Source organism: Anomaloglossus baeobatrachus, chromosome 6, assembly GCF_048569485.1.
Source record: "Anomaloglossus baeobatrachus isolate aAnoBae1 chromosome 6, aAnoBae1.hap1, whole genome shotgun sequence".
NCBI classification, from domain to species: Eukaryota; Metazoa; Chordata; class Amphibia; order Anura; family Aromobatidae; genus Anomaloglossus; species Anomaloglossus baeobatrachus.
Window position 1 is genome coordinate 176528107 of NC_134358.1, and position 14911 is coordinate 176543017.

Sequence of the window (14911 nt, forward strand, 5' to 3'; positions counted from 1 at the left end):
AAAATAAGTTTGAAAAATTGTGCTGATGTAAAGTAGACATGTGGGAAATGTTATTTACTAACTATATTGTGTGACATAACTCTCTGGCTTAAGGGCATAGAAAGTTTAAAAATTGCTACATTTTCTCCAAATTTCTAATTTTTTCACAAGTAAATGCAAAAAATATGATCCTAAATTTACCACTAACATGAAGTACAATACAGTATGTCATGAAAAAACTCAGAATCACCGGAATCCATAGAAGCATTCCATGGTTATTACCATATAAAGTGACACTGGTCAGATTTCTATAATTTGGCCTGGTCATTAAGGTCAAAATGGGCTCCATCATTAAGAGGTTAAAAATTAGAATATTTTAAATGTAACTGTGTTGAAAAAATCATAGAAAGAATATTGTTGGATTAAAGACGGCATTACATGCTACGATCTATCTGACGATATGTCATCGGGGTCATGGATTCCGTGACGCACGTCTGGCATCGTTAGTGACCTCATTGTGTGTGACACCTACGTGCGACTCCGAACAATCGCAAATAGGTTGAAAATCGTTAATCGTTGACACGTCGTTCAGTTTCAAAATACTGTTCATCGTTTGGAACGCAGCAGACATATTGGTACGTTTGACCCCCTGCAAGCGACGAACAACATCCACACGACCACCTTAATAATAATAATGTTTTATTTCTATAGCGCCAACATATTCCGCAGCGCTTTACAATTAAGAGGGGACATATACAGACAATATGAGACAATACAAAATAACAAAATTAAGATACCAGGAGGAGTGAGGGCCCTGCTTGTAAGTTTACAGTCTATGAGGAAATAGGGGAGACACAAAAGGTGAATGGGGGGGGAAGCTTGTCATATATGGTCCAGCCTTGGTCAAACAATATATCGTTGAACGATTTTGCGTCGCTTGTAAGATCGTTACGTGTGACCGCTAATAAACGACCTATGTGCGATCTCGGCAAATTGTAACTACGATCTGGGCGTGTCACATCGCTAATGAGATCGTCAGATAAATCGTAGCGTGTAACGGGGCCTTTAGGCTAGGTGGTGGCGTGTTACGCAACAGCTATTCTCTGTAAAGATGGGCAACAAAGACATGTAGGACACTTGTCTTCTTCCTGCTGTTTCATAACTAAAAATAGCGATATTGGAGATAAGTCACTCACAAGTCACAGTCGCATTATAGTCTATGATGAGTGAGGTATGTGTGCCTTGTAACCAGAGACAGAAAATCTAACATATTTGGAAACATTTGCAAAATCATAAGATGCAATGATGCAAAGCGAGACTGATGTGAGTGACACGGGATTTCGCCTTATCCTCCCCATTAGGTCACATGTAAAGAATAAATATAAGGCATTTAGTTATATCATAAATATATTATATCTACATAATGTAGAGCGTTTGCGCACATCATTTTTAAATACTGACAAAACTCCATTACATTCAGGGTCCTTCATTTGAAATATGTTGTTGGGTCGTTAAAATAGGACTATTTGTAAGCAGGATAATCGTGAGAGGGTCATGTATGAGAGATGTGGAAAAATACATAAAGGCCCAGTATTACTCCAAGTTTAGGAAAGCATGAAAGCTACAGTTTCCAGTTGTCCTTTTTTGTTGAATCTATGGAGAATTGTCCTGTTGCTGACAGTGTCTCAGCATGGCTGCAGGAATGCTGGTATGGTAAACAATAAGGACAGGAACAAAGATGCTTCCCAAGTGTGAAAGCAAACAGCAACAAGCAGTCAACAGACTCATGACTTATCTCCATCCACTTTCACTGGCCATCCAGCCATTCATTAGAAACAGAATGATGTCACAGCTGTGACTATGGACAGCAAACACTGCGGCCCAGAAATATTCATTGGAAGTCGCTTGCACTGGATCTCATTAATAAAGATATTAATCAGCTGGAGAATCAAGAACAATTCACAACTATGGATACTGCTATGTATTACATATGGACTTAACATAATAAATAGCATCAGCTTTGTAATATATTACTCCAGTGTTTTTTTATTGGACCCCTGGAGTAGTGCTTTAAGTGTAAAGGGAGCTTTACACGCTACGAGATCGCTACAGCGATCTCGTTGGGGTCACGGATTTTGTGACGCACATCCGGCCGCATTAGTGATGCCGTTGCGTGTGACACCTATGAGCAATTTTGCATTGTCGCAAAAACGTGCAAAATCGCTCATCGGTGACATGGGGGTCCATTCTCAAATATCGTTACTGCAGCAGTAACAAAGTTGTTCCTCGTTCCTGCGGCAACACACATCGCTCCGTGTGACACCGCAGGAACGAGGAAGCTCTCCTTACCTGCCTCCCGGCCACAATGCGGAAGGAAGGAGGTGGGCGGGATGTTACGTCCTGCTCATCTCCGCCCCTCCGCTTCTATTGGGCGGTGGTTCAGTGACGCCGCTGTGACGCTGAACGAACCGCCCCCTTAGAAAGGAGGCGGGTCGCCGGTCACTGCGACGTTGCCGGGCAGGTAAGTAGTGTGACGGGTCTGGGCGATGTTGTGCGGCATGGGCAGCGATTTGCCCGTGTCGCACAACAGATGGGGGCGGGTACCCACGCTAGCGATATCGGGACCGATATCGCATCGTGTAAAGTAGCCTTAAGTTTCCTGCCCCCTGTCTTATACTTATACCTGTCTTATACCTGCTACCATCTTCATCTTTTTTTAGTGTCACTCCGGTCAGTCTGCTGTGTGACCTGCCGGCAGCTCCAGTGTTTCATGGAGCGCGGAAAGGTCAAAATCAATGCAACTCTATGTAAGCCTTATTCTGGATCTCATAGACTTGTATTGAAAGCTTGTAATGTAACTTCTGACTTGCAGCCAGTCAAATGTGAAGGACACAAAATGGCTCTTTGGACCAGAGCAGAACTGAAAGAGGATGAAACCACCAGAAGGTGAGTATGTGACAGAGGGCTTAAAGTGCCACTCTAGCAATGAAAAAAAAAAGCTAAACGCTGGAGTTTTCTTTTAAGTGAAAATGGATCAATGTATTGGAAGGGAGAAACTGACATTGGCGGACCATGAAAATGTGGCACATGCAGCCTGCTGTTACTTGCTTAACTTAAGTTCACATTGCAGCCTATGAACACAACCAAAAGATCTGTGACTTGCAACATGACTATTTTAGAGTTCTGAATTTACCGTCTACAACCATAAGTCTAGCAAATTATTATTGATGTCATTATTGATATTATGCATTGCTAAATTCCAAGAGATCCAAAAGCATCTTTATAAATTCCAAAAGCAATGAACAAAATATTCTAACTTAACAGAAACCTGTCATGTATAGAAATGAATCAATACAGAGTAGGCTGTCAGTCAGTGCAGGGGGCGTGGTTACAACCGCAGCTCACTATGCCAGAGCGGTGACTAAAGCCACGTCTCTGACTGAAAGCCAGAGGCTGCTGGGAGGAATTTAGGTAATTTCCTTCCGGCACAGGGGATCTCACTAAAATGGCCACACAGTGTCAGAATCCTTTTAACCTGCAGATTAACCCCATATCTGCAGGTTTTTTTACATGACACCTTCTGTTTACTTTCATGGACCTCAACAGGCACCAGAAGCAAATCCATTGGCCCATGACTTCAAGCTCCTGAGGTTTGCTTTAAAATAAATAGAAGACTCTCCAATTATTTTTACAATTTAGTTTTCAAACATCTAAAGTAACAAAAAACACAATTGTAATCTACATGGAACAATCATGGATGATACTAATCAGCTTTGGCTGCCGCTTATCTTCCATAGTGATGAAGTGTGCTCTATGCCACTGGAATCACAGCTAGATAGATTCCAGGAACAGAGGAGCGAATTCCTCTAGAGATTAACATCTGGCACACAACTTTTTGGGTTGTTCATTGATGTTAATGTGAAAACATGTTGCACTACTGACTGCACAAATGTACAGTATTCTCCACCCTATAATATCATACATATAAGCACTGGGACTTTTCCAACAGTCCATCTCTATAAGAAGATCACCCTATACTGTATCTAGACCTGTGGTAGATTTTACGTTAATCCATGTATTCTGCATATACATATCTTTTTTTGAGAAGCGCATCTTCCAGTAGGACATATTTTCAATTAACTTTTGATGGTCATCTAAAAGAGGTTTTGATGCTTGTATCTCAACAGCTTATCTTTACTAATTCTTCAGTAAGTACTTGATGATGAAATGCTTAATATTCTAGAAAGAATCCCCCATTTTGTCGTATTGTTAAAGGGGTAATCTGATATAGGCAATAATGTCCATACAACCTATTAGAGGGAAACTTTCACCTTACTAATGATGCCCAAAACCGCAGTATGAATCAGATCCTGGCTGCATGATTGAAGCAGGCAGGTATATCTTTCTTTCAAACACGCCAACGTTTTATAAAAAAATACATTTTGAAGATCCAGCCAAGAACTATAGTCCAAGACATGACTAGTTTGGTCTCATCTCCAGCCTCCTCTTCTCAGTTCTTCCTGAGATGATTGACAGGTCTTCCCCAATGTAAACTTGAGGGAGACACCTGTCAATCACCTGGAGCAGTGTTGGGAAGAGCTGGCAGGGGGCAGCCCCGGACTAGTCTGGTCTCCAACTCGCTGGATATTTAAAGTATATTCTCTCTGAAACAGGGCGGCATAAATAAGATCACATGTTCCCTTTATGACTTGAGGACATCATAAAGTGGGATCCTCCAACGCGGTCCTCCAGGATATAAAGCCGCTGTGTTCTGGTGGAATCTGCTGTCCATGAATTATATAGCCCTTCATTTATACGAAATGTCTGGCTGGTTGCTACCTAATCCAGAAAAGTCAGCTATTTGTTGTTGGTGCCGACGTGGAACATTTCTCAGTAGTTATATGGGTAAAAGTAAGATATGTAAAAAATAGAAAACCGTGCTTAATTGGTGCTACCCAGGGGTGGACATATAATTGAGGCAACCTGGGAAATCGCACAAGGGCCCAGAAGGTAAGGGGTCCTATTTCTACCTCCAAAGTAGGTGGAATTGTGTCTTGTGATGAGTTCTTCTGCAAAGGGCCCATAGATTGTTCCTGCACAGTGGCTCCTTTCTGTCTGTGTCTCTCAGTGGTGCTACACATCCATTTTCTAATAGAAATGTGATGAAAGGTGTTACTTTACATACAAATATGCAGATTAGGATTGTTAGGATATCGTTAGGATCGAGGACAGCATGGTTTCATGAAATGATGGCCAGATATCTCATGGCTGTTTGGCTCATGACTCCTGACTTGACCATGGCTCAGCTTGGCTTGTGCATGGATCTTCTTTCTGAGACTGTTATGATCCATATCATCATCACATGGAGACAATATCACACCACTAAAAAAAGCAGTGTTACTTTCCACAGTATGCACAAAACCATGAAGGTGGTTAGTAATTTGCTCGGTATTCTTCCAATATCGCAGTTTTGAATATTTTCCTGGTAAACTATTATTTAGGCTATGCTCACATGGAGGTTTTTGAAGGCAGAAAAATCTGAGAGGTTTTTCATAGGGAATTTATTTCAAGAATCTCCCCCTTTTTGGCACTTTTGAATGTGTTTTTGTTTTATTCTAAAGCATTTCCTGAAGTGGAATGGAACAGATTTTTCAAGTGTTATTCTACACTGTTTGTTTGCAGACTTTTAACTGTAAAGTGTAAAGTTTATTAAGGGATTCCATAAGGAATATGTCTTAAAAAAAATAACATGTCCCTTTTTTCCACAGATCCAGACAAGAGGCACAATCTACGCTTTTCAAGCAAAAGCAAACCTTGCTCTTAGTCATCAGCAGGTCATGATTAAGAGCAGGGTTTGCTTTTGTTGTTAACGCGTAGACTGTGCCGCTGGTCTACATATGCTTTAATACTATTTTTTTGTAACTATTTTTAATGAAAAAAAATAACGCTATGTTTTAGCTTTAATTTTTGCAGATGCTGTTTTTTCCCCCCTTTTTTCTCACTTTGATTGCCACCTGGTAGCCAGTCGAGGATTTCTGTGCACTGCACCTACGCCAACATCAGTATCTGGTGGGCTGATACAAATTTCTTATTTTTTAATGTTTTAATAACCTCTTTGGGAAAAATGCTAAAAAAAACCCTCTTCATATGAACATTGAAGTGGGTTTTACATTGAAATGAATAGGAAGATTGCACAGTGCATGGGATCTTATAATTTTGAACTGTGAGTATTCAGCGTATATGAAGGACTATTAAAGAAACCAACCACCAGGATCAACTAAAGGCAGTGCCATACTGGCACTAGCATGGTTATGAAAATCATACTTTTACTTTTCAGATGGGATCTTTGATTGGGGAAAAAAATGTTGATAAAGGTCCAGAAATTAGTGCATTCTTTGATTGGCATGTGCAGTGGGATGGGCCTTTGTGGGTAGGGTCTTCTGTGTAAATTCCTCCTCCGGCATCCTCTTGGCTTGCCCCTTTAATTTTTTTTAATTTTCTCACTGCGCTGCCATTGCTGCTGTTGGTGGCGCGTTCGCATTGCTAGAGTACTAATGTCTTCATTAAAATGGCACAGGAGTCAGCACATGAGCGTAACATGATCTCAGGCGCCATTTTATTGAATACACTGCGGAGAAGACCATGTGCGGCCTCGGCGCATGCGCAGATGAAAGAAAAAATTAAATTTGCACATGCACTGATGCCACTCAAAGTCTTCTCCACAGTGTCTTCAATAAAATTGTGCCAGAGATTCCAGTGCGCGCATGTGCAGATTTTAATGAAGACATCATTGCTCTATCTATGCGTACGAAAACAGCAACAATTGCGGCATAGGGCAAATCTTGAATAAAGAAAAGGGGCAAGCCAGAAGAAGGCTGGAGGAGGAATTTACACAGAGAAACTGACCCACAAATGACAGCTCCGCTGCACACGTCAATCAAAGAATGCACTAATTTCTGGACCTTTATCAACGTTTTTTCCTGCAATCAAAGATCCAGTCTGAAAAGTTATGGTATGATTTTAATCACCATGCTAGTGCCAGTATGGTACCGCCTTTAATTTACATGGTAAAATTTTGGTGGCTGGTTTGCTTTCAGGAGAAATTTGGAGCGGATCCATTTCAAAGTCCTCCTAAAAAGACTCTGTGTGAACCTAGCCTAAAGTGAGGTCTTTAGTCAAACAAAATGTCCTGTAGAAGAACTGGGGGTAAATAGTAGAATTACTGTTTAAACTGAGAAATATTTACACTTCATTTACACTCACTCTCAAGGGCCCAGATGGCCTTTAAGGGGAGACAAACTAGTTCCAGTCTATAATGAAGTGTGAAAGGGATCGTTTGTAGAGTCTTCATAACGAGAGTTGAGATAGCTATATTACAAAATGAATCTTTCACTTCCACATGAGAAGGTGTAAGTTCCCATCTACATTTGGCTAATATTTTGCAACTCCAGAGAAACTTGTAAAAAGTCCATAAAACTTGCAACAAACTATCTCAAGGTGCTGAATGCTCGAGTGCGTCTAGCTCTAAAGTTTTGTTAAGTGCTACTGGGCCATTAAGGATCCGCAGTCTACCAGGAAGGATGAGCTGAGGCCAATAGGTTCAGAGACATTCACAAAATGTACACACCTCCCCCAAACATGTAGCCCAAGGCTATTCTTTTAAGAGTCATCTCCTATAGAGAACAAAGACTGGCTAATCCACAGCTGGTTTACATTACTAATAACACAAACGCAGCGATGACTTTCCTACTTTGTCTATGTGGACGTGTAAATAGAATGTGTTAGAACGTTTCAATATTTGAAAACTAAGATGACAAATATACAAACAAGAAATAAAGAATATATTCATTTACATTATCAGGAATTTTGGTTGTTTTGAAGGGACTTTCACATAGACTTATAATATAAACCATATGGAGTCTCTTTTATCTCGAGAGCCGTGGAATTAATTAAATTATGTTAAACCACAAATGTTAATTATATCATAAAATATACAATATAGAGTATTGGGTTTCAATTTCCTTGCTACATGCTTTTGATAGACTTTTCCATTGTGTAGACTGTGAGCGAAACAGATAATGAATTTTGTCTGCTATTTCTTAACTATAGGTAGTCTATATTTATAATTAGAACTATTGTTACTTCAGTTATATCTTAAATAGTAGACACAACGCAACATGTGCCGGAATGCCGCTCATCATTCAGTCATACATTCCTCAGCAGGGGGGGAAGATAACATCTCAAACCTGGAATCACATTAGGAAGCCATAAGAAAGTAAGCTTGAAGAGGTTGGACACTACTTTAACATCGATGTCCTATCCAAAAAAAATTAAAAAACACATAAAAACCCAAATGGACCACCCCAGTTGACGGATGGTATTGATATGGGGAGCCAGCACTCACAAAACAGATATTACAATCTATAATGATATTCCATAAATTGCATCCATTCTGTGTAGACTATACATGGTAGAGGAAAAAGTTGCCTGTTGTAGATTTATATGTGACAAAAGTTATTATCCATATGTGTGAAAAAAGATAGAAAAAACAAATAAATAAATAATCATACAAAGGTAACCAATATTACCAACAGACAGCTGATCCAATGCAACGAGTGGTGCGGCAGCCCCTAACACTGACGCGCGTTTCGCGTCAGTGTTACAACAGGCAACTTTTTCCTCTACCATGTATAGTTTATATAGACTGGATGTAATTTATGGAATATCATTATAGATTGTAATATCTGTTTTGTGAGTGCTGTCTCCCCATATCAATACCATCCGTCAACTGGGGTGGTCCATTTGGGTTTTTATGTGTTTTTTAATTTTTATTGAATAAATAAAGTATTTTTGAAATTTGATATGGGCTTGCTTGTTGTTAATCGGTGTTGATATCATTTATGCATATAGCCTTCCATACTAGTTGTAGTATTGATGTTAATTGATGTCCTACCCTTAAGGATAGGTCATCAATGTCTGATTGGTGGGGGTGTGACAACAGGTACCCGGCCAATCAGCTGTTCTTGGTGCCAGTTGCGATAGCAGGCATCCGGAAATGCTCAGCTCCGGAGCAGCTTCGTCAACTGATAGCGGCCACAGCCGGGTACTGCACATCCGCCTTTTATTGATTGAATGGGAGGTGGATATGCAGTACCACTATCAGAAGATGAAGCAGTTCCAGAACTCAGCATTTCTGGCTGCCTGCTGCCGTCACCGGCAACGAGAATAGCTGTTCGGCGGGGGTGCTGGGTGTCAGACCCCAGCTGGTCAGACATTGATAACCTATCCTAAGGATAGGCCATCAATGTAAAAGTAGTGAACAACCTCTCTAATAAGAGGTCTTGACGTTCTCATTTATTTAATTTTTTGGCAATATTTCCATACTATACTTGTGTGACTGAGAATCGGCAATGGATAAGTATATTTTAGGCGGACTATACAATGTATAATTACAGACAACGATTGATGAAGAATTTGCTGCTTTGACCCCTTAAGGGTATGTGCTCACAATCAGGATTTGTAGCTTTTGGATACAGAGTATTTTTGCTGCGTCCAAAACTCTGCATTGTACAATACAAAAACAATGGATGGGACTAATAGAAATCTCATGCCCACTGTGCTTCCTATCCACAGAATGTACATTTCTACTACAGAGCCGGTTGAGTCTCCTGCGCAGGAGAATGCAGAGAACACAACAAAAATAAGCTGCGTCCAGACCGTCACATAACCCCAATCGTGGGCACGTGTTCTAATAAGTCAGATGAGACTTATAATTTACAAAGACTACAAATATCTGTGTGCACAGCCGCAAGCTTTATTATCACAACTTTATAGTCTGATCAGACCTACATGATATTGGCCAACTTGAGTGCTTAAAGCGGGCTTTACACGCTACAACATATCAAACGATGTGTCGGCGGGGTCACGTTGTAAGTGACGCACATCCGGCATCGTTAGTGACGTAGTTGCGTGTGACAGCTATGTGCGATTGCGGTTGAACGTATAACCGTTCATCGCATACACGTCGTTCATTTGCTAAAAATTGCACGTCGGGTTGTTCAATGTTCCCGAAGCAGCACACATCACAGTGTGTGAAACCCCGGGAACGATGAACAGATCTTACCTGCGTCCCGCGGCTCCCGCCGGCAATGAGGAAGGAGGTGGGCGGGATGTTTAAGTCCCGCTCATCTCCGCCCCTCCGCTTCTATTGGCCGGCTGCTGTGTGACGTCGCTGTGACGCCAAACGTCCCTCCCACTCCAGGAAGTGGATGTTCGCAGCCCACATCGAGGTCGTATGGAAGGGTAAGTACGTGTGACGAGAAATAATCGTTTGTGTGACACGGTCAACAAATTGAACGTCTCGTACATACGATGGGGCGGGTACGATCGCATATGAGATCGTATGCACAATCGTAAGGTGTAAAGCAGGCTTTAGATGATTGTGTAGACACTTAACTAAAAAGTTAGCCCAATTATTATTGAAGCCTGATGTGTCTACTGAGCAACACAAGAAATACTGAGCGTCAGTAATAAATTTAAAAAGAAGCAATTAATTAGCTGTTCTTATAATATGAACTCCAGCTGTATGAAATGTGCTTTAGATTTTCTTTTGTGTGGAGCATCTTATTTGTATTAGGGTTCAAATAGTTACAATAATGGACATACGGAACAAAAAGCCACCTATAGATATCTAGGAGCTAGATGCACTCTAGGCACTGAGTAATGAATGCACTTAGAAATCCGCTTCATTGCCACCTAACCTTTTTATGGGCTGTTCTCTAAGCTGATGAAAGTTTTATTACCATTCACTGAGAAAGGTTACTTATAAATGTATAACTAGATAGCCAAGACAGATGATAGAAAAACAGGTACAGAAAGAAAAAAGAGAGAGAGAGAAAGAAAGAAAGAAAGAAAGAAAGAAAGAAAATAAGAGAAAGAAAGAAAGTGAGTGAGAGAATAAAAGAACAAAAGAAAAAGAGAGAAAAGGAAAGAACAAGAGAAAATAAGAGAAACAAAGTATAAGAGGAAGAAAAAATGAGAATGGAAGAAAGAAAAAGAGAAAGAGAGACAAAGAAAGAATGAGAGAGAGAAAAGGAAAGAACGAGAGAAAGAAAGAGAAAGAAAGAGAGAGAAGGAAAGAGAAAGAAAGAAAGAAAGAAAGAAAGAAAGAAAGAAACCAAGAAAGATGGAAAGAGAAATAAAGACAAAGAAAGAAACCAAGAAAGAAGGAAAGAGAAAGAAAGAGAGTGAAAGAAAGAATGAGAGAGAGAAAAGGAAAGAAAGAGAAAGAAAGAGAAAGGGAAAGAAAAATAGAAAGAAAGAGAGTGAAAAAGAGAATGAGAGAGAGAAAAGGAAAGAACGAGAGAAAGAAAGAGAAAGAAAGAGAAAGCGGGAAAGAGAAAGAGAAAGAGAGTGAAAAAAAGAATGAGAGAGAGAAAAGGAAAGAATGTGAGAAAGTAAGAGAAAGAAAGAAAGAGAAAGAAAGAGAAAGAGGGAAAGAGAAAGAGAAAGAAAGAGAGTGAAAAAAAGAATGAGAGAGAAAAAAGGAAAGAATGTGAGAAAGTAAGAGAAAGAAAGAAAGAAAGATAAAGAGGAAAAGAGAAAGAGAGAGAAAGAAACCAAGAAAGAAGGAAAGAGGAATTAAGAGAGAGAAAGAAACATAGAAAGAAAGAAAAAGAAAGGACAACAGAGAAAAAAAAGAAAGAAAGAAAGAATGTAGACTATTCAACCATGTGACAAGGCAATTTTCGGCTCCCAAATATGTTTGAGACTTTCTCAAGCAAATGTTTGATCCTGTTCACACTATACAGGGGTTTTCCAGAGAACTGATTGTCCAATCCACAGGATAGGTGATAAACTATAGAGTAGTGGGGATCTGACCGCTGGAATCCACACCAATGGGCAGAACGTTGCACATTTAACCTCATTATGTAGAATTGGGCAGCAGTGAGCATGTCCATTCCTTTAGTGGCCTTTCCTGGCCACCCCAGAGATGACACGCACACTGCTGCCCCTTTCTGATGGGAAAAAAAAGTGCCAAATTCTACAAATCGGTGCAGGTCCCTGAGGATGGACCACCAGTGGTGGAGAGATAAAGAGACAGAGAGAAATATGGTGTTAGATCACCAGATCAAGGAAAGATTTAACTGTACATGAAATGACACAACTGGGATACTGGGATACAAGTTTGCCAGTAATTGTCTGGACATATACTAGATAGATACATAGATACATAGAGATAATAGGTTATATATATATATATATATATATATATATATATATATATATATATATAATTTGGGAGTTGGAGAAACTTCACGAGTAGATAAAAGGAATACATTATACAATGAGATACCATTTTTTGTTTCTTCACTTTCCATTGTCTTCTACATATTTCTCAATGTATAAATACTGCACAAGCCCCATGCTGCACCCACAGAATAGCCCCACACACTGTCCATACTATGCATGCTCCCAGGCTGCACACTACCACTCCTCACAATGGACCTGTGATGTGGATGGCCTTTGCTGATCACTTGTGCTTTTGCAGCCACTGACCATTTGTCACTGAGGATTGGTGACAAGTCACATCTGTAGGAATCCCCATTCTCTGTCCCACAGACCTAATGAGGCAGGATGTGGGATGAGTGCAATGCCCAGGGAGCTGCAGATCACACGAGCAGCATTGTGCCCTATGGAGGGACCATGAATGCGGCTCATCCATTATGAAGGGAACTTTCCCCATTCATTGCAGTCATCCACTCCCTGCAGCAGGACTACCTCCATTTCAGGCATAGGAATGGGTTAAATATCATTGTCATACAAGTCCAGGTACATGAAGGCACTGGCAGAGCTCACCTCTGAGCTGGCACTGGACCCCAGCACACAGCAGGAGCGCCAGCAGCAGCCGGCAGGGCATGTCTGAGGGGGGCTGGAGGCAGGGCAGGGGACGGAGCCCACTCATCTGTCACCCGAGATCAGGCTCCTGGGGCTTCCTGGCAGCAGCTCTGCGCAGATCCACTACTTCTCATTCACAACCTTCTCCCATCCAAAGTCCTCCTGAGTGGGGGGAGAGGGCAGTGGGATGAACCATGTAGTTACAGAAGGGGGTGTGAGAGCCGACAGGCAGCTCCAGAGCCTCCATCTGTGAGGCTCCTCATTGTGTGACCTGGAGGCTGTCACATAGGAGAGATGTGTGGAGGGCAGGCACTGAGATGTGGCTTCCTGGGATTCAGACTGAACTAGCACACAATAAGAGGAATATGAACCCCCCCTAAGGAGATGTAGTGTGATCCAACAGTGTCCTGCACCCACAGGAGACCCCATTTGGATCATTATTTGGGGTTTCAATTGCTACTGTGTTACATAGAAATTCCATAATATTTATGTGTATTACTATGTTTCAATCCCTGTATGCAGTGGCGTAACTAGAATTTGATGGGCCCCGGTGCAAAGTACGGACCTGGGCCCCCCTCCACGGATACCAACACTCAGGTTACGGGATAATGACGCTGACACTTGACTTTTACCCACAGCACCCAGGTTTCCCATGATCTGAAATCCCTCTATTAGCAGTGCACCCTTCTTTCCCATGTTCTAATATCCATCTTTCCCTCAGCACCTAGCTTTCCCATATCAGAGCATGGGAAAGCTGGGTGCTAAGAAATGATGTATAGCAGAGCATGGGGAAGCTGGGTGCTGAGAAATGATGTATAGCAGAGCATGGGGAAGCTGGGTGCTGAGAAATGATGTATAGCAGAGCATGGGGAAGCTGGGTGCTGAGAGATGTATAGCAGAGCATGGGGAAGCTGGGTGCCGAGGACAAGATGGATATTAGAACATGGGAAAGCTGGCTGCTGAGAGAAGATGTACAGTAGAGCACAGGAAAGCTGGGTGCTGAGGGAAAGAGCATTTTTCCCTCAGCACAAAACTTTCCCATCCCATGCTTGTATCTTTGTCCCCCCACGTATATAGTTCTCCAAATACTATAATGGCCCCCACATAGCCTTCCATATAGTATAAAGTGTCCCTCCATAGTCCTCCATGTATTATAATGCATTTCCCATAGTCCTTCATATATTATAATTCACCACATAGTCCTCCATATATTATACTGCACCCTCATAGTCCTCCATGTACAAAGTAGCCTTCATAGCCCTCCAATTATTATAATGAATTTCCCATAGTTCTCCATGTATTATAATTCACCTCATAGTTCTCCATATATTATAATGCATCACATAGGCCTCCATGTTTTATAACACACCCCATAGTCCATGTATAAGGTAGCCTCCATAGTCCTCCATATATTATAATGTAGCCCCCATAGTCCTATGTGTATTATAATGCAGCCCCATAAATCTTCTTATTGTATTATGCAGCCCCATACTCCTCCATGTATAATGCGCCCCTATATTCCATGTAGAAGGTGTCCTTCATTTTGTATTATCCAACCCCATACTCCTCCATGTATAATGCACCCCTACAGTCCATGTATAAGGTGCCCTTCATGTTTATTATGCAGTCCCATAGACCTCCATGTATCATGCAGCCCCATAGGCCTCCATGTATCATGCAGCCAGCACCCCCAGGCCTCCATGTATCTGTCGCGGGCGGAGGAGGGGACGCTGCGCTCTCCCACTGCTCGGGTCCGGCTGCCGCTGCTGCTGCGGCCGCTGCTGCTGCTCGATGGTGACTCGAGCAGCGCTCCTCGCCCGTGAGTGAAAAGGGGGATGATTGGTTGTGGGGGTTTAGATTATGGATATTGTCCGTGACGCCACCCACGGTTGTGGTGATTTTGGTGACACCACCGCTGCTCTGGACGGGGAACCCGGGAGCGGTGACTGGGAGCAGCTTGGTTGTTATTTCTCCCCTCCGTGGGTAGGGGCTTGGTTGTCCTAGGGCCCGGTGATGGGGTAGAGATGAATGGCAG

The 14911-nt window shown here is 41.7% G+C and overlaps 1 protein-coding gene across 1 annotated transcript in view; it reads right to left on the reverse strand.

Annotated features, from left to right (window-relative positions):
• The window catches only part of LAMA1 (laminin subunit alpha 1), a 306682-nt gene extending 293687 nt beyond the window's left edge, over nt 1-12995 (reverse strand). The window contains exon 1 of the mRNA XM_075314522.1: nt 12838-12995. Within this exon, the coding sequence (XP_075170637.1) occupies nt 12838-12943 (106 nt within the window). The 5' untranslated portion in view covers nt 12944-12995. The remainder of the gene's footprint in view (nt 1-12837) is intronic.
• Nucleotides 12996-14911: the final 1916 nt, after the last annotated feature.